The 27363-nt window shown below is 45.7% G+C and overlaps 3 protein-coding genes across 7 annotated transcripts in view; 1 reads left to right on the top strand and 2 right to left on the bottom strand.

Moving 5' to 3' along the window:
- LOC103460896 (uncharacterized) overlaps positions 1-8930 on the top strand; it is a 37511-nt gene extending 28581 nt beyond the window's left edge. For 2 of the 5 annotated variants that reach the window (XM_081598941.1, XM_081598944.1), the window contains exons 4-5: positions 8225-8279; positions 8458-8930. In XM_081598941.1, the coding sequence (XP_081455067.1) occupies positions 8225-8279; positions 8458-8572 (170 nt within the window). In that variant the 3' untranslated portion in view covers positions 8573-8930. The other 3 variants (XM_081598942.1, XM_081598940.1, XM_081598943.1) reach the window with 3 other exon arrangements.
- LOC145548478 (butyrophilin-like protein 2) overlaps positions 1-27363 on the bottom strand; it is a 79659-nt gene that overhangs the window by 29252 nt on the left and 23044 nt on the right. The gene's annotated exons all lie outside the window — the stretch shown is intronic.
- Positions 18877-27363, bottom strand: part of LOC145548480 (low affinity immunoglobulin gamma Fc region receptor II-like) — a 52659-nt gene continuing 44172 nt past the window's right edge. The window contains exons 2-8 of the mRNA XM_081598931.1: positions 22041-22152; positions 20971-21006; positions 20532-20795; positions 20213-20458; positions 19987-20130; positions 19431-19491; positions 18877-19273 (exon numbers count right to left, since the gene is read on the bottom strand). Coding sequence (XP_081455057.1) covers positions 19159-19273; positions 19431-19491; positions 19987-20130; positions 20213-20458; positions 20532-20795; positions 20971-21006; positions 22041-22068 — 894 coding nt within the window. The 5' untranslated portion in view covers positions 22069-22152 and the 3' untranslated portion in view covers positions 18877-19158. The remainder of the gene's footprint in view (positions 19274-19430; positions 19492-19986; positions 20131-20212; positions 20459-20531; positions 20796-20970; positions 21007-22040; positions 22153-27363) is intronic.

Raw genomic sequence — 27363 nt, 5'->3', positions numbered from 1 at the left:
CCCCTCCTCTCTCTCCCCCTCCTCTCTCCCCCTCCTCTCTCTCAGACCCTCCTCTCTCTCCCCCTCCTCTCTCTCCCCCTCCTCTCTCTCTCCCTCCTCTCTCTCCCCCTCCTCTCTCTCCCCCTCCTCTCTCTGCCCTCCTCTCTCCCCCTCCTCTCTCTCTCTGCAGCAGACGGACCAGCAGCAGGAAGTAGGCGGCTCAGTGAGCCGTTCTCAGCTTCAGCCAAACATCGTCAGGTCACTGAGAAGAACAATGGAAGGAACATCTCACTGTCTGATCTGTAAGTAAAGTTTTAGTCTCTTTCTGCTGGATCAGCATTTCTCTCTGTCTGAGACACTGGAGACATTTTACTGGATGGGATTTAATAGGATCTGGTGATAGAATCACTGTGGGGCTGTAAACTTGTGCGTTTAGCATTGATTGTCTAATAAAGTGTCAAGAGTTGATGTCTGTTGTGAATCAGCGTTAAATAAAACAATCAATTGACCTTTATAAATAACAGCATCTAAAAAATGAAAATCGTCTATAAATTAAGTCTGAATTACACAGTTTCATTGTTTTCAACTTGTTCAGCTTTAGTTTATAATAAATATATATTTTATTTATTCTCTAGTTCTGATCTTCTTGCTGAGCTGCTCAACAGATGAAGGTTGGTGAACTTCTGTTACATTAAAATGATTTTAAATATTCAAAGATGAGCTTTGGATTAAATGTTACATCTGATAATTCAATTAAAAATGTATATAATTATTGAATATGATGTTAATTATTATTATTAACAACTTATATAATTGAATCTCTTCAGTCTCTCCAGCTGCTCTGACTGTGAGTCCCAGCAGATCTCAGTTCTTCAGAGGAGAATCAGTGACTCTGACCTGTGAGGATGGATGGACTGTGAGGAGAAACACAACCTTAGAGACCAGGACTCAGTGTGGAGATGGATTTGGGAGATCAGCTGGTTCTACCTGTGAAGTCACCATGTTCCCATTAGACTCTGGTGTGTACTGGTGTGAGTCCACATCTGGATCCTCCCCCAGCAGCAGCAGCAGCATCCAGCTCTCTGTCTCTGGTAAGATCAGACTGTGGAGTTAGTGTTGCTGTGTGGAAATGGATGAAATGCTGTAGTTTGTCTCTGTGTTGAGGTGGATCAGTGATCCTGCAGAGTCCTGTCCTCCCTGTGATGGAGGGAGATGACGTCACTCTGAGCTGCAGAGCAAAGAGTCCAGCCCACAACCTCCCAGCTGCTTTCTATAAAGATAAAGTCGTCATTGGTCATGGAGCATCGGGAAACTTTACTCTTAAAACAGTGAACAGATCTGATGAAGGCTTTTATAAATGCAGCATCAGCGATCAGGGAGAGTCTCCATCCAGCAGGATCTCTGTGGAAGGTCAGAGGACTGAAAAGATTGTTAAACTTTGGTTTTTATTAGAAATTGTTGGGCAGTTATTTAATAAATTGTTTTATTTTAGAGAAACCAACAACTGCTCCTGATCCTAGAACCACTTCTGATGCTCCACCCTCTCCTTCACCTCCATCATCATCTTCACCTCCATCATCATCTTCACCTCCATCATCATCTTCACCTTCCTCCCAGTCTCATCTCTTCATGCTCCTGACTCCACCATGTGTGATTTTTGGGTTTTACTCCCTGATTCTGGTTCTGCTGATTCAACTGTTGAGAAAATCTGAAGGTGAGACAAACCTTTGTTCCTCCATCCAGTTTTATCTAAAAACAATCATTACAGTTAATTTTATCCATTTATTTCTATTTTTGTAACTAAAGACGTTAAAAGAGAACGTTACTTAAGGCTACAACAGACTTCATGCAACGTTCTGAAATCGGTTCTTACTGACGTGACAAAATGACATCATCTTGTTGTCAGAGAGTCGTCTGCCGAACTCGACACCAGACCCAGTCGAACCATTTCAGAGCTCTGATTGGTCAGAAGTTAGTTGTGCTTCATGCAGAAATGCTCTCAGACAGCAATGTTGATATTTAATATTTTCATGAGGTTTCATGAAAAAGCTAAATCTTAATTTATACTAAAGTCTTTTAATAGAAACTCAGGATGTCGACCACAGAGGGAACATCCAAGGCAGCTCAGGTCGGGTTTCCTCTCCAGAACCGCTGCAGAAATGAGAATCCACACAGATCAGCACTGAAACCCAAACGGGCCGATGTGACGATCTGAGTCACTGCACAGCAAAACAAGGGAGGAAAGAAACTCTGATGATGCTCACTGCAGTTATCAGACCCATATATGATAACAGCTGATATAAAGAGTTCATGGAGTTTAAAGCCTTTTAGCTGCCAGTCTGGTGACGATTCTTATCAGTTTTCCTCTTCAGCTCGTCTGCTTCCACCACCAGGTTGGGTTTCTGCTGCAGACTAGTGAAGATGTGGAAATGATGTGAAAAGATGTGAAAATGTCACATCTTCACCAGAAAAAACAAATCAAGGTGAAACTGTGTTTATGTTCTTGGATTTGTAGCAGAACTAAAGTTAAAATAGTTGATGAGACTTTATCTGAAGGGATGTGACTTGAATAAGACTAACAGAAGACCTATTGGAAGTGGAGGAGTCTTCATGAATGTTTATGATTGTTGTCATGAAGTGTTGGTCAGTAAATGACACTTAAGTGATGAAGATCTCAGCCTCATGTCTCCACCCGTTCTCGTCTCATTGATCTTGAGGAGTAATTGTTTGAGGCTGTGAGGAAGTATTGAAATATTAAACTCTGCCTGCTCGGTCCTGATCTGATTCAGGAGGAGAACGGCTCACTCACTACTTCCATTCATTTAAAAAAAGTTTTATAACATCAGCAGAAATGCAGATGGATCATGCTGGAGGATATGTGGGTCGAAACAAGCTGGTCATTTTCACGTGTTATGGAGCTCAGCTGTTTTCTTACTGGGGGATAATCAAGCAAAGTGTGGAGATTGTTATTGGGGCCAATGTTGGTCTAAACTTTGAGACTATGTTCTTGGGCAAACAAACAAAATGTGTAAAGGGATTCCATAAAACATATATGTTTAATGTAATGCTAATTGCTAGTAAAAAACCAATCATTTGCAATCAAAAAGCCTCTCCTTGGGCTGCCACCTTATCGTGGTGGAGGGGTTTGAGTGTCCCAATGATCCTAAGAGCTATGCTGTCTGGGGCTTTATGCCCCTGGTAGGGTCACCCAAGGCAGACAGGTCCTAGGTGAGGAACCAGACAAAGTGCAGCCCGAAGACCCCTATGATGAATACGAACTTTGGACTGCGTTTTCCCTCGCCCGGACGCGGGTCACCGGGGCCCCACTCTGGACCCAGGCCTGGAGGTGGGGCACGATGGCGAGCGCCTGGTGGCCGGGCTTTTACCCACGGAGCCCGGCCGGGCTCAGCCCAAAGAGGAGACGTGGGTCCCCCTTCCGATGGGCTCACCACCTGTCAGAGGGGCCAAAGGGGTCGGGTGCATTGTGCTATGGGCAGCAGCCAAGGGAGGGGACCCTGGCGGTCTGATCCTCGGCTGCAGAAGCTCTCGGGACGTGGAACGTCACCTCTCTTGTGGGGAAGGAGCCGGAGCTAGTGTGCGAGGCTGAGAGGTTCCGGCTAGAAATAGTCGGCCTCACCTCGACACATGGCTCTGGTTCTGGAACCAGTCTCCTTGAGAGGGGCTGGACGTACTTCCACTCTGGAGTTGCCCACGGTGAGAGGCGCCGGGCTGGAGTGGGCATACTTGTTGCCCCCCATTTGGGCGCCTGTACGTTGGGGTTCACCCCGGTGAACGAGAGGGTGGCCTCCCTCCGCCTACGGGTGGGGGGACGGGTTCTGACTGTTGTTTGTGCTTACGGGCCGAACGGCAGTTCAGATTACCCACCCTTCTTGGAGTCCTTAGAGGGGGTACTGGAGAGTGCCCCTCCTGGGGACTCCCTTGTTCTACTGGGAGACTTCAACGCTCACGTGGGTAATGACAGTGAGACCTGGAGAGGCGTGGTTGGGAGGAACGGCCCCCCCGATCTGAACCCAAGCGGTGTTCTGTTGTTGGACTTCTGTGCTTGTCACGGATTGTCCATCACGAACACCATGTTCAGGCATAAGGGCGTCCATATGTGCACTTGGCACCAGGACGCCCTAGGCCGCAGTTCGATGATTGACTTTGTCATCGTCTCATCGGATTTGCGGCCGTATGTCTTGGACACTCGGGTGAAGAGAGGTGCGGAGCTGTCCACTGACCACTACCTGGTGACGAGTTGGCTCCGGTGGTGGGGGAGGAAGCCGGTCAGACCCGGCAGGCCCAAACGTGTAGTGAGGGTCTGCTGGGAACGTCTGGCGGAGTCCCCTGTGAGACGGAGCTTCAACTCTCATCTCCGGCAGAATTTCGAACACGTTCTGGGGGAGGTGGGGGACATTGAGTCTGAGTGGACCATGTTCCGTACCTCCATTGCCGAGGCGGCCTATCGGAGCTGCGGCCGCAAGGTCGTTGGTGCCTGTCGCGGCGGCAACCCTCGAACCCGTTGGTGGACACCTTCGGTGAGGGATGCTGTCAAGCTGAAGAAGGAGTCCTACCGGGCCTTTTTGGCCTGTGGGACTCCAGAAGCAGCTGATAGGTACCGGCGGGCGAAACGGCATGCGGCTCGGGTTGTCGCTGAGGCAAAAACTCGGGCGTGGGAGGAGTTTGGAGAGGCCATGGAGACAGACTTCCGTACGGCTTCGAGGCGATTCTGGTCCACCATCCGGCGTCTCAGGAGGGGGAAGCAGTGCAGCACCAACACTGTTTATAGTGGGGATGGTGTGCTGCTGACCTCAACTCGGGACGTTGTGGGCTGGTGGGCGGAATACTTCGAAGACCTCCTCAATCCCACCAACATGCCTTCTGTTGAGGAAGCTGAGCCTGGGGACTCTGGGCTGGGCTCTCCAATCTCTGGGGACGAGGTTGCCGAGGTGGTCAAAAAGCTCCTCGGTGGCAGGGCCCCGGGGGTGGATGAGATCCGCCCGGAGTTCCTTAAGGCTCTGGATGTTGCGGGGTTGTGTTGGCTAACGCGACTCTGCAATATCGCATGGACATCGGGGGCAGTTCCCCTGGACTGGCAGACTGGGGTGGTGGTCCCCCTGTTTAAAAAGGGGGACCGGAGGGTGTGCTCCAATTACAGGGGGGTCACACTCTTAAGCCTCCCTGGTAAGGTCTATTCAGGGGTCCTGGAGAGGAGGGTCCGTCGGATAGTCGAACCTCGGATTCAGGAAGAGCAGTGTGGTTTTCGTCCTGGTCGTGGAACACTGGACCAGCTCTACACCCTCAGCGGGGTCCTGGAGGGTGCATGGGAGTTCGCCCAACCAGTCTACATGTGTTTTGTGGACTTGGAGAAGGCGTTCGACCGTGTCCCTCGGGAGGCCTTGTGGGGGTACTCCGGGAGTATGGGGTACCGGGCCCTTTGATACGGGCTGTCAGGTCCCTGTATGACCGGTGTCAGAGTCTGGTCCGCATTGCCGGCAGTAAGTCGGGCTCGTTTCCGGTGAGAGTTGGACTCCGCCAAGGCTGCCCTTTGTCACCGATTCTGTTCATTACTTTTATGGACAGAATTTCTAGGCGCAGCCGAGGTGTTGAGGGGATCCGTTTTGGTGGCCTTAGGATCGCATCTCTGCTTTTTGCGGATGATGTGGTCCTGTTGGCTTCATCGGAACGTGATCTGCAGCTCTCACTGGAGCGGTTCGCAGCCGAGTGTGAAGCGGCCGGGATGAGGCTCAGTGCCTCCAAATCCGAGGCCATGGTCTTGAGCCGGAAAAGGGTAGAGTGCCTTCTCCGGGTCAGGGGGGTCGTCCTGCCTCAAGTGGAGGAGTTTAAGTATCTGGGGATCTTGTTCACGAATGAGGGAAGAAGGGAGCGGGAGATCGACAGGCGGATTGGGGCAGCGTCTGCCGTGAAGCGGGCGCTGTACCGGTCCGTTGTGGTGAAGAGAGAGCTGAGTCAAAAAGCAAAGCTCTCGATTTACCGGTCGATCTACGTTCCCACCCTCATCTATGGTCATGAGCTTTGGGTCATGACCGAAAGAACGAGATCACAGATACAAGCGGCCAAAATGAGTTTCCTCCGCAGGGTGGCTGGGCTCGGTGAGTCGGTCTCAGGGGTTCGTTGGAGCCTCTGCAGGAGGTAAAGACTCACCTGTGTAAAGTCGTGATGACGCCCCGCTTTGCCATCACTTGCTGCAGAGGATCACGTTACATTGCTTAGCCAATCAGAGGATCACGTTACATTGCTTAGCCAATCAGAGGATCACGTTACATTGCTGAGCCAATCAGAGGATCACGTTACATTGCTTAGCCAATCAGAGGATCACGTTACATTGCTTAGCCAATCAGAGGATCACGTTACATTGCTTAGCCAATCAGAGGATCACGTTACATTGCTTAGCCAATCAGAGGATCACGTTACATTGCTTAGCCAATCAGAGGATCACGTTACATTGCTTAGCCAATCAGAGGATCACGTTACATTGCTTAGCCAATCAGAGCTGTGGAGGACCCTGATTGAAGGAGCTCCTCTCTGCAGGGATTTGAACTTTGTCTTTAATTACTTTTACCAAATTCTGTAGCTTTCAGTGAACTTCTAAAGACCTTAAAGTGAGACAGTGGTTGAAAAACACTGCCTTAGTCGCATCTTTTCGAGGTTGTTACTGCCTCTAGTGGCCTGGGGGTGGTAACACAACTAATATAATTACATTACTAAATCAGAATACCGCAAAGTCTTTATTATTTATTATTAGTTTTTCATTCTCTTTAGAATGTAGAGCTAATTAAATGATCTAAAGACCTTAAAGTGGTTCCAGTTTCTCTCGATGGCCAACCTGTTAAATACTTTGGGTCGTTCCTGGACAGTCGGCTCAGCTTTGCTGAAAACACTGACTATATTTTGAAGAACTGATCTCAGAGACTCTACCTTTAACAAGACTTGGTGTCTTGAATTTGGGGGGAAATCATATTTTATTCATCACTACAGAAGGGTTCGGTGAAAGCGCGTATGAAACTGGTGGGTTCGGTACCTCAAAGAAGGTTAAGAACCACTGATATTACCAGTTGAGAACATCGTTTCCCGTTTCACCTGTGCTGCCTGGTTTGGGATTTATCTGCTGCCAAGACTTCATTAAAATCATTTTATTTTTCTTCATCTTAACCTGGGTCCACAGCGTCTTCCTCACCTCACATCATGACAAGATCTGAACCCAATGAAAGTGAGGTGACATCCATTGTTCCTTTGCTCCTCTGTTCGGGTTACATGACTTGTTTTACGGTTCTGAAAAGTTGTTTTAATGTGATATTGGTTTGCTCTTTTTCTTCCCTGTTCTTCTGAGGGGGAGTGGGGGGAAGAGGAAGGGTTAAAAAGAGGGGGAACACTAGACACCGGAGAATGATGATCACATGAAGGGGAATGCTGTTTGGATGAATGGAACAAACTGAATAGTTGAATGCATGAGATGGTACCACTCTCTGGACAGATCAGATAAACTTTGTTCATGTTTCTAAATAAACCATTTTAATAAAAAAGGAGTTATTTGCTGATGGTAAATGACCTGCAGCTCACTGTGGTCTTAATGGTTCTCAACTGATTAAAGTCTTGACAGTTTTGTTGTTTCCTACTTTGTGGTGAAACGTTTCGTCTCTAAATGGTTGAGATGTTTGTGGTCTGATTCTTAGTTTCTGATAAATTTCCATGACATCTTTAGACTCGATGCAAAAGTGTTGAGTTAAAAAAAACCTGCTAACTTGCTGCTGTTCATCAAGTCCTGCTAAATAAAACATTTAGATTTAATGTGGCGTGTTAACAGCTGTTGTATTTGTTGGCTTTATTGTTCAATAAACTGTAAAAGATCACAAAGACAAAACGTTTCCGTTGCAAAGGGGAGAAGCGTGAGGCCAGCTAACCCCACCGAAGGCTTGCAGCCCTTCGATATTTATTTTCTTCAAAGCATAGGCGTGTCGCCATAGTGATAATTCATCAGCACAAAGTACAGGAAATGCATTCCATATATGGTAACTCTTTAAGACGGCTGGTTCTATGCAGGATGTAACAGCTGATCTATTTTTGTAGACGGCTGTAAAGGCGTCTGCACTTTGTCTGGAAACATCTTGAACAAAGAAAAATACGTCTAACAGAATTATGAAAATATAGAAAATATATCGGTAAATAAATGGTAAAAAGTTTCAATATGAACTGAACAGTAATGAATGTTTGTTTCATTTTGCAGTGACCGACCCGGTGGAGATGAATTCTGTTCGTTATCGACAGAAGCAGAACCAGAGGTAAAACTCTCTAAGTTATGAGATTATTTTCTGCTTCTTGCTTTAAATCGTGTGGCAGAAACGACCAACTGTGACCCTTAGAATCAGATGAACTCAGTTCAGTTCTGCATCAAACTGTTTCTTCTATATACATGAATTTCTGCCTTATTTGTGAGGATGATTTCTGGTTTCTCTCCAGGGTGGAGATGATGATTCCTCTGGTGGTGAATCCTGAAGGTTTCTCTCCCCCAACATCAGATCTTCACCCAGCGAGCCTGAAAGACGATGCTGAGGGAAAAGATGCTGAGGAATAACTGATGACCTGCAGCTGAGGCTCAGATATGATCCACAAACATCCTGCTGTTCATTGTTTAAAATCTTATAAACTCAGTTTATATGTTTAAAGTGTTGATATTGCACTGAAAAAACAAGTTGATTATTTTATGTGGAAAATATGTTAGACAAAAACAAAGTTTCTTTTTAAGTTCGATATACAAAGTGAAACATTTTTTATCTGAAACTTATAAACAAAATGAAAATACACCAAATGTTTGAAGATCTCAGGTGCATAAATGAAAGTTTTCACTTTTAATAGTTTTGCTTTGTTTTTCTAACCAAACTATATTTTCATGACTTTAATTAGAAAATAAAAATGAAACTAAAACTCCTTTCCGATGTTCAGCTTTGTGTGTTTGTGATCTTTATATTGAATAAACTCAACATGAATTTTGAGTTTATTTTCCTCAGCAGATGATAAACACTGTTAGTCTGAACCGTCATGGCAGATTCTGTTGTAGTGAACCAGCAGAGAGCAAAGGGAGGGTGTGAGCAGCACGTACACGAGGTGATTGGCAGCACTAAGCCCTTAATTCACAGCCAGAGAACTAAAGAGAGACTCTATAGGACGTATTTAAAGGTTCTGGAGCGGTCCAGTCAGTACCCAGACCTGAACCTACCTACAGGAAGCTGATGCTCCATGTTGCCTAGCAACAAAATCCTTACAGGAAGCTGATGCTCCACGTTGCCTAGCAACAAAATCCTTACAGGAAGCTGATGCTCCATGTTGCCTAGCAACAAAATCCTTACAGGAAGCTGATGCTCCATGTTGCCTAGCAACAAAATCCTTACAGGAAGCTGATGCTCCACGTTGCCTAGCAACAAAATCCTTACAGGAAGCTGATGCTCCATGTTGCCTAGCAACAAAATCCTTACAGGAAGCTGATGCTCCACGTTGCCTAGCAACAAAATCCTTACAGGAAGCTGATGCTCCACGTTGCCTAGCAACAAAATCCTTACAGGAAGCTGATGCTCCATGTTGCCTAGCAACAAAATCCTTACAGGAAGCTGATGCTCCACGTTGCCTAGCAACAAAATCCTTACAGGAAGCTGATGCTCCATGTTGCCTAGCAACAAAATCCTTACAGGAAGCTGATGCTCCACGTTGCCTAGCAACAAAATCCTTACAGAAAGCTGATGCTCCACGTTGCCTAGCAACAAAATCCTTACAGGAAGCTGATGCTCCATGTTGCCTAGCAACAAAATCCTTACAGGAAGCTGATGCTCCATGTTGCCTAGCAACAAAATCCTTACAGGAAGCTGATGCTCCACGTTGCCTAGCAACAAGATCCTTACAGAAAGCTGATGCTCCACGTTGCCTAGCAACAAAATCCTTACAGGAAGCTGATGCTCCACGTTGCCTAGCAACAAGATCCTTACAGGAAGCTGATGCTCCACGTTGCCTAGCAACAAGATCCTTACAGGAAGCTGATGCTCCATGTTGCCTAGCAACAAGATCCTTACAGGAAGCTGATGCCGACTCGTCTTCACTGATGTCACTGAGGGAAGGAGGTTGATGATCCAAACAAACATCGTCTGAACCAACCGGGTCAGACATGCTGAGGACATCTGGGTCACATGCTTCACCTCTGGGTCGCCTCAGCACACACAGCTTGAACATAAAGTTTAGAGAATTATTCTTTAACTGCAGAGTTAGTTTTTATAGTGTTTAAATACTTTTAGGCTTTATTGTCCTTTAGGACATGAACAGGAGGGACGACCTGCAGCCAAACCTGAGAATCAAACCCAGAGCAGCGACTGCAGCCTCCAAACACCCTGGATGGTTTTAACACCTTTACACTGATGATGATGATGATGATGATGATGATGATGATGATGATGATGATGTTAGTGGAAAATGACTGACTGGTTTCAGTTCCTCTACAAACAGGAACAAGTTTCTCTAAGAAAAGCAGCAGAACCCTGAGGTCCGTTTCTCAGGAGGTTGAGTTTCAGAACCTGCTGCAGTTCAGTCAGTTTAAAAACATTTAAAAATCTGATCTGATTCCAGGTTTAAAGTCAGAGAACTGAGATATAAACCCGGTTCTGTTCCTCCAGAACCTCAGACGGTTCCATGAACCAGTTTTCTGTTTCTGGTTTCTCTTCTTCTCCGTTTCTTTTAATTTAGTCCTTTTTTTCCTTCATTCTCTCAGAATCTCCATGATTCTAAACTCATGTTATGATCTAAACCTCCTGATCCAGACTAAAATCCACAGAGAATAAATAATCTGCCTCTAATCCAGCTGTGACCCTCTGTGACCTCAGGGTCATCAGACACTGCAGCTCCAGGACCAACAGCGCCCCCTGGTGGCAGCGGCTCAGGTTTCATCCAGAGGCTGCTGCTGCTTCATCATCATCATCATCATCATCATCCAACTGCAGCATATAAACATCCAAGCAGTGAGAACCTTCTGTAGTTCTTAGTATTTTCTTATTTAGATGATCTGAACCTTCATCTGCTCTGAGCTCCAGTAATCCCAGTAAGGCTGGATGGTTCTGATCCAGGATCCATCAGAGGTTAACTTCTATCAGTTATTGATCTGAAATCAGTCTGATATTTTTCTGCTTTTCTTTTAGAGTTTTAATGTTTCAAAGGATGAATCAACTCACTGAGAGTTAGAAACTGAATATTCTGACTGTTCCAAGTTTCATTTTACAAAATGTGATGATGCTGCAGTAGCTTCCACACAGAGATTTAAAATCCTGCTAATAGAATATAAAACATATTAACTCAGTCTGTGTCTATAAAGACTGTTACTGTCATTAACATCACGTTTTTATTTTTATCTGATGATCTTGTTGTGTTTTTCTCTCCGTTTCTCCTGATTGTCTCTGACCAGGAACTTCAGAGGAACTGAATGAAACTGAAGATTTAAACAGATGTGATTATTTCCTTCTGATACTGAACATAATTTACTTTACATGGATTCAAAATGACCTGAAAGCATCATAAAGACAAAGTTTCCTTAGAGACTCAAAGTGAAAATCAGCAGCTTTGGAACCTGGGATGGAGCTGAAAATCAGATCGATGTGATAATCTGAGTAAAAATCCTTTGTCAGGATTTTTTCCAAAGTATTTCTGATTTTCTTAAAGCATTAAAAAATGTGGTTTTATAATATTGTTTTCTAAGTGATGAATTTTAATTTTCTCCAAATACAAAGTTGTTATGTGGAAAATACATCAATAGTATTTTCTTTTAGGGGTTAATACATGTCACTATATATATATTTATTTATATTTACCTGTAAGAGTTTTCTACAGCAGAAAGAGGGACTGCATTGGTCAGCATGCTTTTTCATCTGTCGGCCATATTGGATTTAACAAATATCTTCTTGCACTGACAGTGCATGGCCTAGTTGACAGTGTGTTGTTTATGCATTAGTGTCCACTTCAGTGGTCTGTGAGCGTTTATGACATAAGAATCAACAAGAACCAGAAGAAAATGGCTTTTAGAGAGCTGTGTGTGAAAGGGTTAAAATCAGATCATGTGATCAAATAAACTGATTATTAATATATAGAAATGTCTAAAACCTGAACAGATGTGGAGAGGATGAGTAGTGGGTCAAACTCCCTGCTGCAGAGCAAACAGAACCACAGGACGACCCGGTCCGACTCACCTGCTCTGATCTCACTGAGGGGAGGAGGATGTGACCTTTAACCCTGATTCATGACCCCATCCATCAACAGGAAATCAGCCAAACACTGACTGACTCCTGGTTCTGTGTTGGTGTGAGCGCTCTGTCCTCTAACAGGATCTTTGTGGGTCGGCCCGTCGTCCACTTCCTGGATCAGATCTAAATCTGTTCTCTCCACTGAATCCCTGAACTCCTTCATTACATAAATCAGATCAAACTGTTTTATCTGGATCTGGGTCACAAAGACCAAAACATGACCAGCATGACGCTTCCACCGCCGTGCTTCAGAGCTGGATGGATCCTCTGATGCTCAGAGGAAAACATCTGACCGGTCTGTAAGGGGAACTTGATGTGTTATTTTAATTCATGTCTACTTTGTGTGTTGCTATGGTAACCTTTATGTTTACTTCCTGTTTCTTGGTACAATGATTTTTAAAAACTTTGTGGTTTCTGCAGCGTTTCTGTTGAATTTCCATCGTTTATATTTAGTGATGAGCTGCAGGGTGTGAAGATGAAAAAACAGACGAGCTGCTGAAAGTGGAGGGTGAAAGGTCAGAGAAAGGCTTTGGTTGGTTTGTAAATGTGTGGAACAAACTGTGAAGAGCAAACAGACGTTAAAACGATGATCTAAATCTGATGAACCTTTGAGAAGCAGCAGGATGAAGCTGCTCCTGCAGGTTTCCTGATTAAATTAAACTCAGCTGCGTTTTGCCTGGTGGATTCTGGGAACATGCTGAGGATGTTTGACTCGCCTCAGAGTCTGGAAGCAGAGCTGATGAAATGTTGCTTCAGTTTCTGATCTTCTTTTCCTCAGCAGAAGTTTGTCCTCTGATCAGCTAGAGATCCTGAGAGACTCCCTGTTATTCTCTTCCATCACATCCCCATACCGCTTCTCCCCCCACAGTTTGGGAATCTCTGCATTAGTGGAACAATCTGTAACAGGAATGAAGATAAAATGACTTTTTAATGAGGATTATGTTTCTCCTATGACCTAATAATCTTCTTTTCATGTCTAACTGATTATTGTACGTTTAAAAGCATAAAAAAAATTATTTACTGCTTAGCTATTGCTGCTTCAGCTTTGTTCACCAGTGTCTGCTGTAATCGACCCCCAGCCTGCTTGGCGCCCTGGGTGAACCACCTTTCAGTCCGGACCGACCCAGTTCCTCAGCCTCTGATCTGTGATCCATGTTTTATCTAAGTGATCAAAATCTGAATGAAGTTCAGCAGTTAGCTTAGCCTCAGTTAGCATCAGTTAGCCTCACTTAGCCTCAGTTAGCATCAGTTAGCTTCAGTTAGCCTCACTTAGCTTCAGTTAGCCTCAGTAAACCTCCGTTAGCCTGAGTTACCCTAAGTTAGCCTCACTTAGCCTCAGTTAGCCTCAGTTAGCCTAAGTTAGCTTCAGTTAGCCAGCAGCCTGTTTAGACCCAGACCTCCATCCTGTCACGTTCATCCAACCTGATCTCTCTTCCTGCTCTTCATCACTCATCCTCTTCCTCACTTCCTGCTCTCAGTCTTCATCTCTATCTGCTCCTCTTTGTTTGAGGTTCCAGCTGGAGGACAGGAAAAACTGTTTCCTTAGTCCTGACCCCCACACTGATTCTCCTCAGTGACCTGAGGACCAGAAACAGAAAACTGGTTCATGGAACCGTCTGAGGTTCTGGAGGAGCAGAACCGAGTTTATATCTCAGTTCTCTGACTTTAAACCTGGAATCAGATCAGATTTTTAAATGTTTTTAAACTGACTGAACTGCAGCAGGTTCTGAAACTCAACCTCCTGAGAAACGGACCTCAGGGTTCTGCTGCTTTTCTTAGAGAAACTTGTTCCTGTTTGTAGAGGAACTGAAACCAGTCAGTCTATCCATCCATCCATCCATCCATCCATCCATCCATCCATCCATCCATCCATCCATCCATCCATCCATCCATCCATCCATCCATCCATCCATCCATCCATCCATCCATCCATCCATCCATCCATCCATCCATCCATCCATCCATTTTCTTCCGCTTATCCGGGGTCGGGTCACAGGGGCAGCAGCTTCAGAAGGGAGGCCCAGACGTCCCTCCCCAGCCACTTCTTCCAGCTCCTCCAGGAACCTCAAGGCGTTCCCAGGCCAGCAGAGACATCGTCCCTCCAGCGTGTCCTGCGTCTTCCCCGAGGCCTCCTCCCGGTGGGACCTGAACTCCTCACCAGGGAGGCGTCCAGGAGGCATCCTGACCAGATGGCCGAGCCTCAACTGGCTCCTCTCGACGTGGAGGAGCAGCGGCTCTACTCTGAGTCCCTCCCGGATGACCGAGCTTCTCTCTCTAAGGGAGAGCCCAGCCACCCTGCGGAGGAGGAAACCCATTTTGGCCGCTTGTACCCGTGATCTCGTTCTTTCGGTCATGACCCAAAGCTCATGACCATAGATGAGGGTGGGAACGTAGATCGACCGGTAAATCGAGAGCTTCGCTTTTTGGCTCAGCTCTCTCTTCACCACGACGGACCGGTACAGCGCCCGCTTCACAGTAGACGATGCCCCAATCCGCCTGTCGATCTCCCTTCTTCCCTCATTTGTGAACAAGATCCCCAGATACTTAAACTCCTCCACTTGAGGCAGGACGACCCCCCTGACCCGGAGAAGGCACTCTACCCTTTTCCGGCTCAAGACCATGGCCTCGGATTTGGAGGCACTGAGCCTCATCCCGGCCGCTTCACACTCGGCTGCGAACCGCTCCAGTGAGAGCTGCAGATCACGATCTGATGAAGCCAACAGGACCACATCATCCGCAAAAAGCAGAGATGCGATCCTAAGGCCACCAAAACGGATCCCCTCAACACCTCGGCTGGTCTAGAGATTCTGTCCATGAAGGTAATGAACAGAATCGGTGACAAAGGGCAGCCTTGGCGGAGTCCAACTCTCACCGGAAACGAGCCCGACTTACTGCCGGCAATGCGGACCAGACTCTGACACCGGTCATACAGGGACCTGACAGCCCGTATCAAAGGGCCCGGTACCCCATACTCCCGGAGTACCCCCCACAGGGCCCCCGAGGGACACGGGCCAACGCCTTCTCCAAGTCCACAAAACACATGTAGACTGGTTGGGCGAACTCCCATGCACCCTCCAAGACCCCGCTGAGGGTGTAGAGCTGGTCCAGTGTTCCACGACCAGGACGAAAACCACACTGCTCTTCCTGAATCCGAGGTTCGACTATCCGACGGACCCTCCTCTCCAGGACCCCTGAATAGACCTTACCAGGGAGGCTTAAGAGTGTGATCCCCCTGTAATTGGAGCACACCCTCCGGTCCCCCTTTTTAAACAGGGGGACCACCACCCCAGTCTGCCAGTCCAGGGGAACTGCCCCCGATGTCCATGCGATATTGCAGAGTCGCGTTAGCCAACACAACCCCGCAACATCCAGAGCCTTAAGGAACTCTGGGCGGATCTCATCCACCCTAGGGACCCTGCCACCGAGGAGCTTTTTGACCACCTCGGCGACCTCGTCCCCAGAGATTGGAGAGCCCAGCCCAGAGTCCCCAGGCTCAGCTTCCTCAACAGAAGGCATGTTGGTGGGATTGAGGAGGTCTTCGAAGTACTCCGCCCACCGGCCCACAACATCCCGAGTTGAGGTCAGCAGCGCACCATCCCCACTATAAACAGTGTTGGTGCTGCACTGCTTCCCCCTCCTGAGACGCCGGATGGTGACCCGAATCGCCTCGAAGCCGTACGGAAGTCTGTCTCCATGGCCTCTCCAAACTCCTCCCACGCCCGAGTTTTTGCCTCAGCGACAACCCGAGCGGCATGCCGTTTCGCCCGCCGGTACCCATCAGCTGCTTCTGGAGTCCCACAGGCCAAAAAGGCCCGGTAGGACTCCTTCTTCAGCTTGACAGCATCCCTCACCGAAGGTGTCCACCAACGGGTTCGAGGGTTACCGCCTCGACAGGCACCAACAACCTTGCGGCCGCAGCTCTGATAGGCCGCCTTGGCAATGGAGGTACGGAACATGGTCCACTCAGACTCAATGTCCCCCACCTCCTCCGGAACGTGTTCGAAGTTCTGCCGGAAATGAGAATTGAAGCTCCGTCTCACAGGGGACTCCGCCAGACGTTCCCAGCAGACCCTCACTACACGTTTGGGCCTGTCAGGTCTGACCGGCTTCCTCCCCCACCACCGGAGCCAACTCGTCACCAGGTAGTGGTCAGTGGACAGCTCTGCACCTCTCTTCACCCGAGTGTCCAAGACATACGGCCGCAAATCCGATGAGACGATGACAAAGTCAATCATCGAACTGCGGCCTAGGGTGTCCTGGTGCCAAGTGCACATATGGACGCCCTTATGCTTGAACATGGTGTTCGTGATGGACAATCCGTGACGAGCACAGAAGTCCAACAACAGAACACCGCTTGGGTTCAGATCGGGTGGCCGTTCCTCCCAACCACGCCTCTCCAGGTCTCACTGTCATTGCCCACGTGAGCGTTGAAGTCCCCCAGTAGAACAAGGGAGTCCCCAGGAGGGGCACTGTCCAGTAGCCCCTCTAAGGACTCCAAGAATGGTGGGTAATCTGAACTGCTGTTCGGCCCATAAGCACAAACAACAGTCAGAACCCGTCCCCCCACCCGTAGGCGGAGGGAGGCCACCCTCTCGTTCACCCTGGTGAACCCCAACATACAGGTGCCAAGATGGGGGGCAACAAGTATGCCCACTCCTGCCCGGCGCCTCTCACCGTGGGCAACTCCAGAGTGAAAGTACGTCCAGCCCCTCTCACGTTCCAGAACCAGAGCCATGTGTCGAGGTGAGGCCGACTATTTCTAGCCGGAACCTCTCAGCCTCCCACACTAGCTCCGGTTCCTTCCCCACCAGAGAGGTGACGTTCCACGTCCCAAGAGCTTCTGCAGCCGAGGATCAGACCGCCAGGGTCCCCTCCCTTGGCTGCCGCCCATAGCACAATGCACCCTTTGGCCCCTCTGACAGGTGGTGAGCCCATCAGAAGGGGGACCCACATCTCCTCTTCGGGCTGAGCCCGGCCGGGCTCCATGGGTAAAAGCCCGGCCACCAGGCGCTCGCCATCGTGCCCCACCTCCAGGCCTGGATCCAGAGTGGGGCCCCGGTGACCCGAGTCCGGGCGAGGGAAAACCAAGTCCAAAGTTTGTGTTCATCATAAGGGGTCTTTGGACTGCCAATGACCAGTCATCATCATCCAATAAATCATCATCATCATCATCATCATCATCATCATCATCATCATCATCATCATCATCATCATCAGTGTAAAGGTGTTAAAACCATCCAGGGTGTTTGGAGGCTGCAGTCGCTGCTCTGGGTTTGATTCTCAGGTTTGGCTGCAGGTCGTCCCTCCTGTTCATGTCCTAAAGGACAATAAAGCCTAAAAGTATTTAAAAACTATAAAAACTAACTCTGCAGTTAAAGAATAATTCTCTAAACTTTATGTTCAAGCTGTGTGTGCTGAGGCGACCCAGAGGTGAAGCATGTGACCCAGATGTCCTCAGCATGTCTGACCCGGTTGGTTCAGACGATGTTTGTTTGGATCATCAACCTCCTTCCCTCAGTGACATCAGTGAAGACGAGTCGGCATCAGCTTCCTGTAAGGATTTTGTTGCTAGGCAACGTGGAGCATCAGCTTCCTGTAGGGATTTTGTTGCTAGGCAACATGAAGCTCCGTCTCACAGGGGACTCCGCCAGACGTTCCCAGCAGACCCTCACTACACGTTTGGGCCTGCCAGGTCTGACCGGCTTCCTCCCCAACCACCGGAGCCAACTCGTCACCAGGTAGTGGTCAGTGGACAGCTCCGCTCCTCTCTTCACCCGAGTGTCCAAGACATACGGCCGCAAATCCGATGAGACGATGACAAAGCCAATCATCGAACTGCGGCCTAGGGCGTCCTGGTGCCAAGTGCACATATGGACACCCTTATGCCTGAACATGGTGTTCGTGATGGACAATCCGTGACGAGCACAGAAGTCCAACAACAGAACACCGCTTGGGTTCAGATCGGGTGGCCGTTCCTCCCAACCACGCCCCTCCAGGTCTCACTGTCATTGCCCACGTGAGCGTTGAAGTCTCCCAGTAGAACAAGGGAGTCCCCAGGAGGGGCACTGTCCAGTACCCCCTCTAGGGACTCCAAGAAGGGTGGGTAATCTGAACTGCTGTTCGGCCCATAAGCACAAACAACAGTCAGAACCCGTCCCCCACCCGTAGGCGGAGGGAGGCCACCCTCTCGTTCAGCTTCCTGTAAGGATTTTGTTGCTAGGCAACATGGAGCATCAGCTTCCTGTAGGTAGTTTCTGGTCTGGGTACTGACTGGACCGCTCCAGAACCTTTAAATACGTCCTATAGAGTCTCTCTTTAGTTCTCTGGCTGTGAATTAAGGGCTTAGCGCTGCCAATCACCTCGTGTACGTGCTGCTCACACCCTCCCTTTGCTTTCTGCTGGTTCACTACAACAGAATCTGCCATGACGGTTCAGACTAACAGTGTTTATCATCTGCTGAGGAAAATAAACTCAAAATTCATGTTGAGTTTATTCAATATAAAGATCACAAACACACAAAGCTGAACATCGGAAAGGAGTTTTAGTTTTATTTTTATTTTCTAATTAAAGTCAGGAAAATATAGTTTGGTTAGAAAAACAAAGCAAAACAATTGAAAGTGAAAACTTTCATTTATGCACCTGAGATCTTCAAACATTTGTTGTATTTTCATTTTGTTTATAAGTTTCAGATAAAAAAATGTTTCACTTTGTATCTTGAACTTAAAAAGAAACTTTGTTCATGTCTAACATATTTTCCACATAAAAAATAATCAACTTGTTTTTTCAGTGCAATATCAACACTTTAAACATATAAACTGAGTTTATAAGATTTTAAACAATGAACAGCAGGATGTTTGTGGATCATATCTGAGCCTCAGCTGCAGGTCATCAGTTATTCCTCAGCATCTTTTCCCTCAGCATCGTCTTTCAGGCTCGCTGGGTGAAGATCTGATGTTGGGGGAGAGAAACCTTCAGGATTCACCACCAGAGGAATCATCATCTCCACCCTGGAGAGAAACCAGAAATCATCCTCACAAATAAGGCAGAAATTCATGTATATAGAAGAAACAGTTTGATGCAGAACTGAGTTCATCATCTGATCCTCTCAGTTGTTCTGTCACAGGATGAAGAAGCAGGAAACAGTTTATAAGCTCAGAGTTTTACCTCTGGTTCTGATTCTCTCTCTGTTGATAACGAACATCTTTTATCTTCTCAGAGTCGGTCACTGTGAAGTGAAGCAAACATTCATTACTGTTTGGTACAACGCTTGTTAAAGTGCCACGTTATATTTGCATGTTTTATTTAGCAGGACTTGATAAACGGCGTCATGTCAGCAGGTCGTTTTTAACCCAACACCTTTTCACTCAGTCACTAAAGATATCAGGGACATTTATCTGAAGCCAAGCAGCCGACCACAAACTTATCGGCCGTTTTAGAGATGAAACCACAAAGTAGAAAACAAGAAAACTCTGAAAGTTTGAACTGAATCAGAAACCAGTGAGACCAGTGAGACCAGTGAGAGCTGCTGGTTATTCACCACCTGCTGAAAACTGGTTTTAATAGTTAAACATGTTTTAAATATACCTTAATGTGCATAAAACTGCCAGCATCAGGTAAAGTGGTTCTTTGTGTAAGATAAAAATATAAATAAATGAATTAAAATTAACTGTAATGACTGTTTTTAGATAAAACTGGATGGAGGAACAAAGGTTTGTCTCACCTTCACATTGTCTCAACATCTGAATCAGCAGAACCAGAATCAGGGAGTAAAACCCAAAAATCACACATGGTGGAGTCAGGAGCATGAAGAGATGAGACTGGGAGGAAGATGAAGATGATGATGGAGGTGAAGATGATGGTTTCTCTAAAATAAAGTTTTTGTATTAAATAATTGCACAACAATTTCTTTAGACAGCCAAAGTTTAACAATCTTTTCATCCTCTGACCTTTGACCCAGATCCTGCTGGATGGAGACTCTCCCTGATCGCTGATGCTGCATTTATAAAAGCCTTCATCAGATCTCTTCACTGTTTTAAGAGTAAAGTTTCCCGATGCTCCATGACCAATGACGACTTTATCTTTATAGAAAGCAGCTGGGAGGTTGTGGGCTGGACTCTTTGCTCTGCAGCTCAGAGTGACGTCATCTCCCTCCATCACAGGGAGGACAGGACTCTGCAGGATCACTGATCCACCTCAACACAGAGACAAACTACAGCATTTCATCCATTTCCACACAGCAACACTAACTCCACAGTCTGATCTTACCAGAGACAGAGAGCTGGATGCTGCTGCTGCTGCTGGGGGAGGATCCAGATGTGGACTCACACCAGTACACACCAGAGTCTGATGGGAACATGGTGATGCTGCAGGTAGAACCAGCTAAATTCCCCCATTTATCTCCACATGGCTTCATGGCTCCTTTGGTTGTGTTTCTCCTCACAGTCCCTCCATCCTCACAGGTCAGAGTCACTGATTCTCTTTCAAAGAACTGAGATCTGCTGGGACTCACAGTCAGAGCAGCTGGAGAGACTGAAGAGATTAAATTATCATGATTTCAGTTGTTAATAAAACAAAAAAGCATCATATTCAATAATTATATACATTTTTACATTTTTTTAATTAAAATCTCAGATGTAACGTTTAATCCAAAGCTCATCTGTGAATAATTACAAATATTTTTTTTATGTAACAGAAGTTCACCAACCTGGATCTGCAGAGCAGCTCAGCAAGAAGATCAGAACTAGAGAATAAATAAATATTTATTCATTAGAAACTAAAGCTGAATGTGGAACACAATGAAACTGTTTATTCAGAAATCATATTTATTTTGTTAGCTCTGCTTTTATACTAACTGGTGGTAAATGACTTTGTACTTGTTTAGCTCCATCAAGTCCAGAGAACCCAAAGAGCTTCAACAACATTCAGTCTTTCACCCATTGAGCTACTGAACTTTAGCCACAGAGTTTAAACTTCAAATGACTTGATTCTCATGGTGTATATTTCTGAGGCATTTTGGCTTCAAAACGCCGAGTTTGATAACGTTTGATAACAATAATTAAAACTTCTCAATGTCTGACATCGTCTAGCTAAACGTTTCTACGTCAGGCTGCATGGAGCAGCTGCTCTGAGATGCAGCTGGGATTCGCTGCTGAGCAGAAAAAACATTTTGTGGATAAAACAAACATTATTTTTACATCAACATCTAAACTGAAAAAAGACTCACCTGCTGTAAATTATATTTTTAGCTACTGGAGTGACAGTTAAGAGAAATTAATTTAATCAGAGAATGTCATGAATGTGTGTGTAGCTGCACCGATTGCAGTTTTCTGGCCGATCCCTCGTTACCGATCTTTAAAAAGCCTGAGCTGCTGATTTTGGTTTTGCCTGATATGAATTTTTTTTGTCTGTTGCTAAATATAACAATAAAGTCTCTGAGTTGCATCAGGTGAATATTGTTAACTGTAAATGTTCAGACCTGGTTGGTCTGTCAGTCAAACGTCTCACTGCAGAGCAGAAGAGGACAGAGGATGATGCTGAAACCTTTACTGATGAAGATAAAATCAGCTTCACATGTAAGTATCAGCAGATCACGATCCCCCAAAATTAAGGAAATCGGTGCCCAGAAATCAACTGGTGGATAAATCAGTTGGCCAATAAATGTATCCTATATTACATGTACATAATGTAAACAGCCAGAGATGCAGTAAAATGTCTCCAGTGTCTCAGACAGAGAGAAATGCTGATCCAGCAGAAAGAGACTAAAACTTTACTTACAGATCAGACAGTGAGATGTTCCTTCCATTGTTCTTCTCAGTGACCTGACGATGTTTGGCTGAAGCTGAGAACGGCTCACTGAGCCGCCTACTTCCTGCTGCTGGTCCGTCTGCTGCAGAGAGAGAGGAGGGGGAGAGAGAGGAGGGGCAGAGAGAGGAGGAGAGAGAGAGGAGGGGAGAGAGAGGAGGGGAGAGAGAGGAGGGGCTGAGAGAGGAGGGGCTGAGAGAGGAGGGGAGAGAGAGGAGGGTCTGAGAGAGAGGAGGGGGAGAGAGAGGAGGGGCTGAGAGAGGAGGGGGAGAGAGAGGAGGGGCAGAGAGAGGAGGGTCTGAGAGAGGAGGGGCAGAGAGAGGAGGGTCTGAGAGAGGAGGGGCAGAGAGAGGAGGGGCAGAGGAAGGAGGGTCTGAGAGAGGAGGGGCAGAGAGAGGAGGGAAGAGATAGGAGGGGGAGAGAGAGGAGGGGCTGAGAGAGGAGGGGCTGAGAGAGGAGGGGGAGAGAGAGGAGGGTCTGAGAGAGGAGGGGCAGAGAGAGGAGGGTCTGAGAGAGGAGGGGCAGAGAGAGGAGGGGCTGAGAGAGGAGGGGCTGAGAGAGGAGGGGCTGAGAGAGGAGGGGGAGAGAGAGGAGGGGCAGAGAGAGGAGGGTCTGAGAGAGGAGGGTCTGAGAGAGGAGGGTCTGAGAGAGGAGGGGGAGAGAGAGGAGGGGCTGAGAGAGGAGAGGCAGAGAGAGGAGGGTCTGAGAGAGGAGGGGCAGAGAGAGGAGGGGCTACAGGGCAGTAGGGCTGTTAATCAGGAATGTTTTATCGATAATATATGTTCAAAATATCCTGTCATGGAGGAGTTCTTTACCATTTTTATTCAAAAACAAGAATTTTCCCAGCTGAGATAAAGAGGAAGACTATGGAGAAGGCTAATGGATGAGATGAAGAATATGAGGAAGGCCGATGTTATATTAGAGTTTGAAGATGGCATTAGAAGGAGAGAGGCGCCCCCTAGTGGTAGCAACTGGAGCAAGATGACAATTTTTAATCATCAGTATCATCATCATGAGCTTCTCTTCAGTGAGGATCTGTGGTTCTGCTCAGGAAACAAACCTCTCAGTCGGGCTCCAGATGCTGAACTTCTGTCTGGATTTTTGGTGATCAAACCAGATTCAGATTCAGCTGCACTTACATTAAGCATCAGCTACAGGGCAGCCGCCTGCAGTGTTCAGTCTCACCTGTATAAATGCTCCCACCACGCTCTTCCCCGTTTGCTCTGAACAGGCTGCAGCTCCGGGTGGAGAAAGGCTGCCGTACTCCAGGCATCGTGTCAGTGGATTCTTACTGCTTCCCCGAAAAACAATAGAAACATGGACATTATCACAAATCAATAAAATCATCCCAGGCTAAACTTGAAAATTGGACGATATGCTGCTAACACTTAGCTTTCGTCAATTCATAGGCAGAAGTGAGAGCGCAACGCAAATAATGTCCCGGTGTTCTGACTATCAGTGCTACCTTGTCTGATTTCCATGGGTAGCACAGACAATTCGAACACCTGTTCGAGTACGGTGCGCTAAATAATAAAACATAATTTAACGAAGCTTCAGGGCAGATACATTTTCCTCCAGGAATTTTAATAATCGAGGTACTCGAATCATTCGAGGAATCGTTTCAGCCCTAGTCACCAGTCCATCACAGGGCCGTGAAAGCTAACAATGAATAACATGTGAAAGAGAAATGGTAGATTAACAAGGGGAATAAATTCTGTCAAATTATTTTCACATCAAATCATGTTTATAAAGCACTTTGTGTTGGAAACACACCCTGCTGTTAAAAATGTGGCCAGCTGCTCAGTGTAAAAAAAAAAATCCTTCCACCATGAAGACGATGTGGATGTTCATCCAAGTGTATTTGACTCCAGTATGGAGTTAGATTTGTTTCACAATTATTCAATCAAAATAAAAATCTTTTCAAACAAAAAAAAAAAGTCATAAAAACTATTTAATATAAAAATATTTTTAAAAATTTTTAAAGTTTTTTTTTGATTGAATCTCTTTTTTTTTGGTTGAGTGTAATTTTTTTTGATTGAATAATTGTGAAACAAATCTAACTCCATACTGGAGTCAAATACACTTGGATGAACATCCACATCGTCTTCATGGTGGAAGGATTTTTCAAAGAATATTTTTGTTGTAAGTTATCGCGAGATTTGCAGGCATATGAGAGGCTGCGAGACTTGAATAAACTGAGCTCAAGCTGAAGCCTGGGACCGAGCTACGTGCAGCAACCTCGTGACTTCAGTGGCTGTACAGGTGATTTGTTTGTAATATTTTGTAAATGTATCAGTTATGGTGTGTTAATTATTTCATATTTTAATTTAGAGTGGACAAGATGAAGAATATCTATTAAAGCCCTCGGAAGTGGCAGGCGGCCACGAGGTAACTTTTTGTTAAAGCACATGTCACCTGCCAGTCTGTAAATGTGTCTGTATCTAAAGCGTTGTATTTTATCTTCATAGTTTTCACCATGAAAACTCTTTATTAGACGGGCTCTGTTAAAGAGCCCGTCTACAGGAGCCCGCGCCAGTGTTGGCATTTTGGAGCTACAGTGAAAACTCCCAGCCAGCGCCGGAAAGAAGCTCGTTCAGACGACGGCAGCTGCAGTGAGTGGCGGTACCGTGATGCAACACAAGGGGGCGCCATTTGTCAAGCTCACCGCTCACAATGGTAAGGGTAAAGGTCATTTTATTTATACAGCACATTTTCAGCAACCAGGCAATACAAAGTGCTTTACATGAATTAAAAGGAAATACAAACAAAATAACAAACCAAAGGAAAGAGCAACAGAAGAAAAAGCTAATAATGTTGATCCAAAGTAAATAAACTAGAAGTCAAGTACAGCAGTAACAACCTTATGCAACTGAAGTAAGGTGCAAATTAAGAAAAGACAGTGTTGAAAGTAGAATAAGAGTGGTTTAAGTGAAGTTTAAGGCCACAATAAGTTTATATAACACATTTGTCAAAGATGACTTACTTTCTACTAAACTTCAAAGTGATGTGTTAAGAGTGAAGTTTACAAAGTTATTTGAGTTGAAATACATCCGTGTTACAACTACAGTATAAAAGTAATATTTAAGTCATAAATTAGAAATTTAAAGGAGTATTTTGCAATTTAAATAGAGCATTGAGTGACATTCAACCAGACTAATAAGATGACTGACAAAGACCATAAAGAGCTTTATGCTGTATCATGTACTGAAGTGGAGGAAAATGATTCTGAGCAAATCTCAGAACCACAGACTGTTCGAAGAAGTAAAAGAGTAAGAACATTAACCGAAAAAGGTAAAGAGCTTCAAGAGGAGAAACTTAAAACGCTTCAACACAGATATGCAGTCGGTTTTGAGAAATGGAGATATGAAGCAAGACTGAGGTCAAAATCCAGAAGGTCTAAAACAGGGTGGGCAGCTCCAGGCCTGCAGGGCCTCCTCCAACTTTTAGATGCGTCTCTACTAGGAGGTGATTCAGCTGTTAGATTCAAGTGTGTCGGACCAGGGAGACATTAAGAGCTGCAGGACACCGGCCCTCCAGGACCAGGATGGTCCACCACTGGTGTAAAAGTAGCTCAGGTAGTTCACAAACAACCAAGAGACTGGAAACAGAGGCTGAAGCAGCTGCATCTCAAGAAATATATGCAGTTATGGAAGAGCAAGAAAAGGAAACAATTGAGTTACAAAAACTGGAACGTGAGAATCTGGAAAGGCAGCAAGTAATGGAAGAAAGATTAAACGCTTGGAAGAAGTTAAAAATTTTAATGCTGCAAAAGCACGAGTAAAGGTTTATGATGAAGCTGAAAGTATTTCTGCAAGTCCGAATTCAACGCAGAGCACTAAAGCAGAGATCCAAGTAATCCCTGTCACAGCACCCAGTTCTTCTCCAGCTCTAAATGTAACCCAATTCCATTACGCTACAAGCTTTGGATCTGTGCCACACATTCCTGCAGTAATAAACCAAACTCAACAAAGTCCTGGTGAACAACCTAAGGCCACCATAAGACAAACACTTAAAGCATCAAGCCCACCATTCATTCCTCAAGCTACACAAGTTTCCTCTGTTGCAGCTCAACAACAGTCAAATTATGAGCTAGTTGGGATCCTAGCAGAAGCAATAAGTGCTAATCGTCTTCCAACTCCACTGGTGACCCTTTAAAGTTCAAGGATTGGCAGTTGTCATTTGAAACCCTGATAGAAAGGAAAACGTATCCACTGATCCCATAGCCTCAATTCAAGCTCTTAAAGGTTTGAAAATAAGTAAACCCAAACAATTACGCAGCCAAGTCATTCAAGCAAAAACACTAACAACAAATTCAAATCACACAAACACTGTAACCTGTCTGTCCTGCAAAAGAAATGGTCACACAAGAAATGGTGTTTCAAATTCACAGAAACCCCACTCCAAGACCGTATCAAGTTTTCACCAGCATTAAGGCTGTGTCTAAAGAGAGGACGTCATTCCAAGAAGTGTGACAAAAGGAGCCCATGTGGAAAATGTCAAGAGACATCCAACACATTCGTTGAGCGTAAAAAGATAATACCTGCAGCGAGTGATAAAGCTGACACTAAAGGAGACAAACCATCGGTTGTGATCTCCAACAGAGTAACTCAATCAACTTCAAGCACTTGACATCTTTCATCAAAGAAAGAAAAATGACAGAGGTTTAAGTTTATACACTCCTTGATTCACAAAGTGATTCATCCTTCATCTTGGATGAAATGGCTTAAGATCTTGACACAAATAACAGTAAAGTCAATCTGTGACTGTCAATCATGCCTGTCAAGTCAACAGTTATACCATATGACAAGCTGGTAAACCTTCAAGTATATATTTTCTTGATATAAGCATGAAAAGAGAATTACATTGCCACCTGTCTGTACTAGAGTCTATCCTTGTTGACGGATCATATATACGTCTGAAACCGCCTTGAAGTGGCCTCATCTGGAAAAGCTGGCAGATCAGCTACCTCCACTTAGGCCTGTCACGATGACAAAAATATTTGTATAAACAATAACATTGTTTGAGGACCATTTTACACTGATATAATGGTAACATAATAATGCAATCCTGCCAAAAATAAATACACTTTGTTTTCAACAGAACATTTAACTCTGGAACTAGTAAACAAACTAAAGAAAACAACCAAAAATAAAATGGATTCTCAGGTTCCAGTAACGAAAAATGCACTTGGATAAAAACTAACCAACAAAAAGCCAAAGTAGAAATAAAAACTACATTCAACCAAAACATTACAAATTATGAAGTCTGTATTGCCCTTCAATAATCATTAGATGGA

The sequence above is a fragment of the Poecilia reticulata genome, chromosome 18 (assembly GCF_904066995.2).
Source record: "Poecilia reticulata chromosome 18, P_reticulata-male-v2, whole genome shotgun sequence".
Classification (NCBI taxonomy): Eukaryota; Metazoa; Chordata; class Actinopteri; order Cyprinodontiformes; family Poeciliidae; genus Poecilia; species Poecilia reticulata.
The sequence above is the reverse complement of the archived record's forward strand: the minus strand, read 5'-3'. Positions and strand labels throughout refer to the sequence as shown.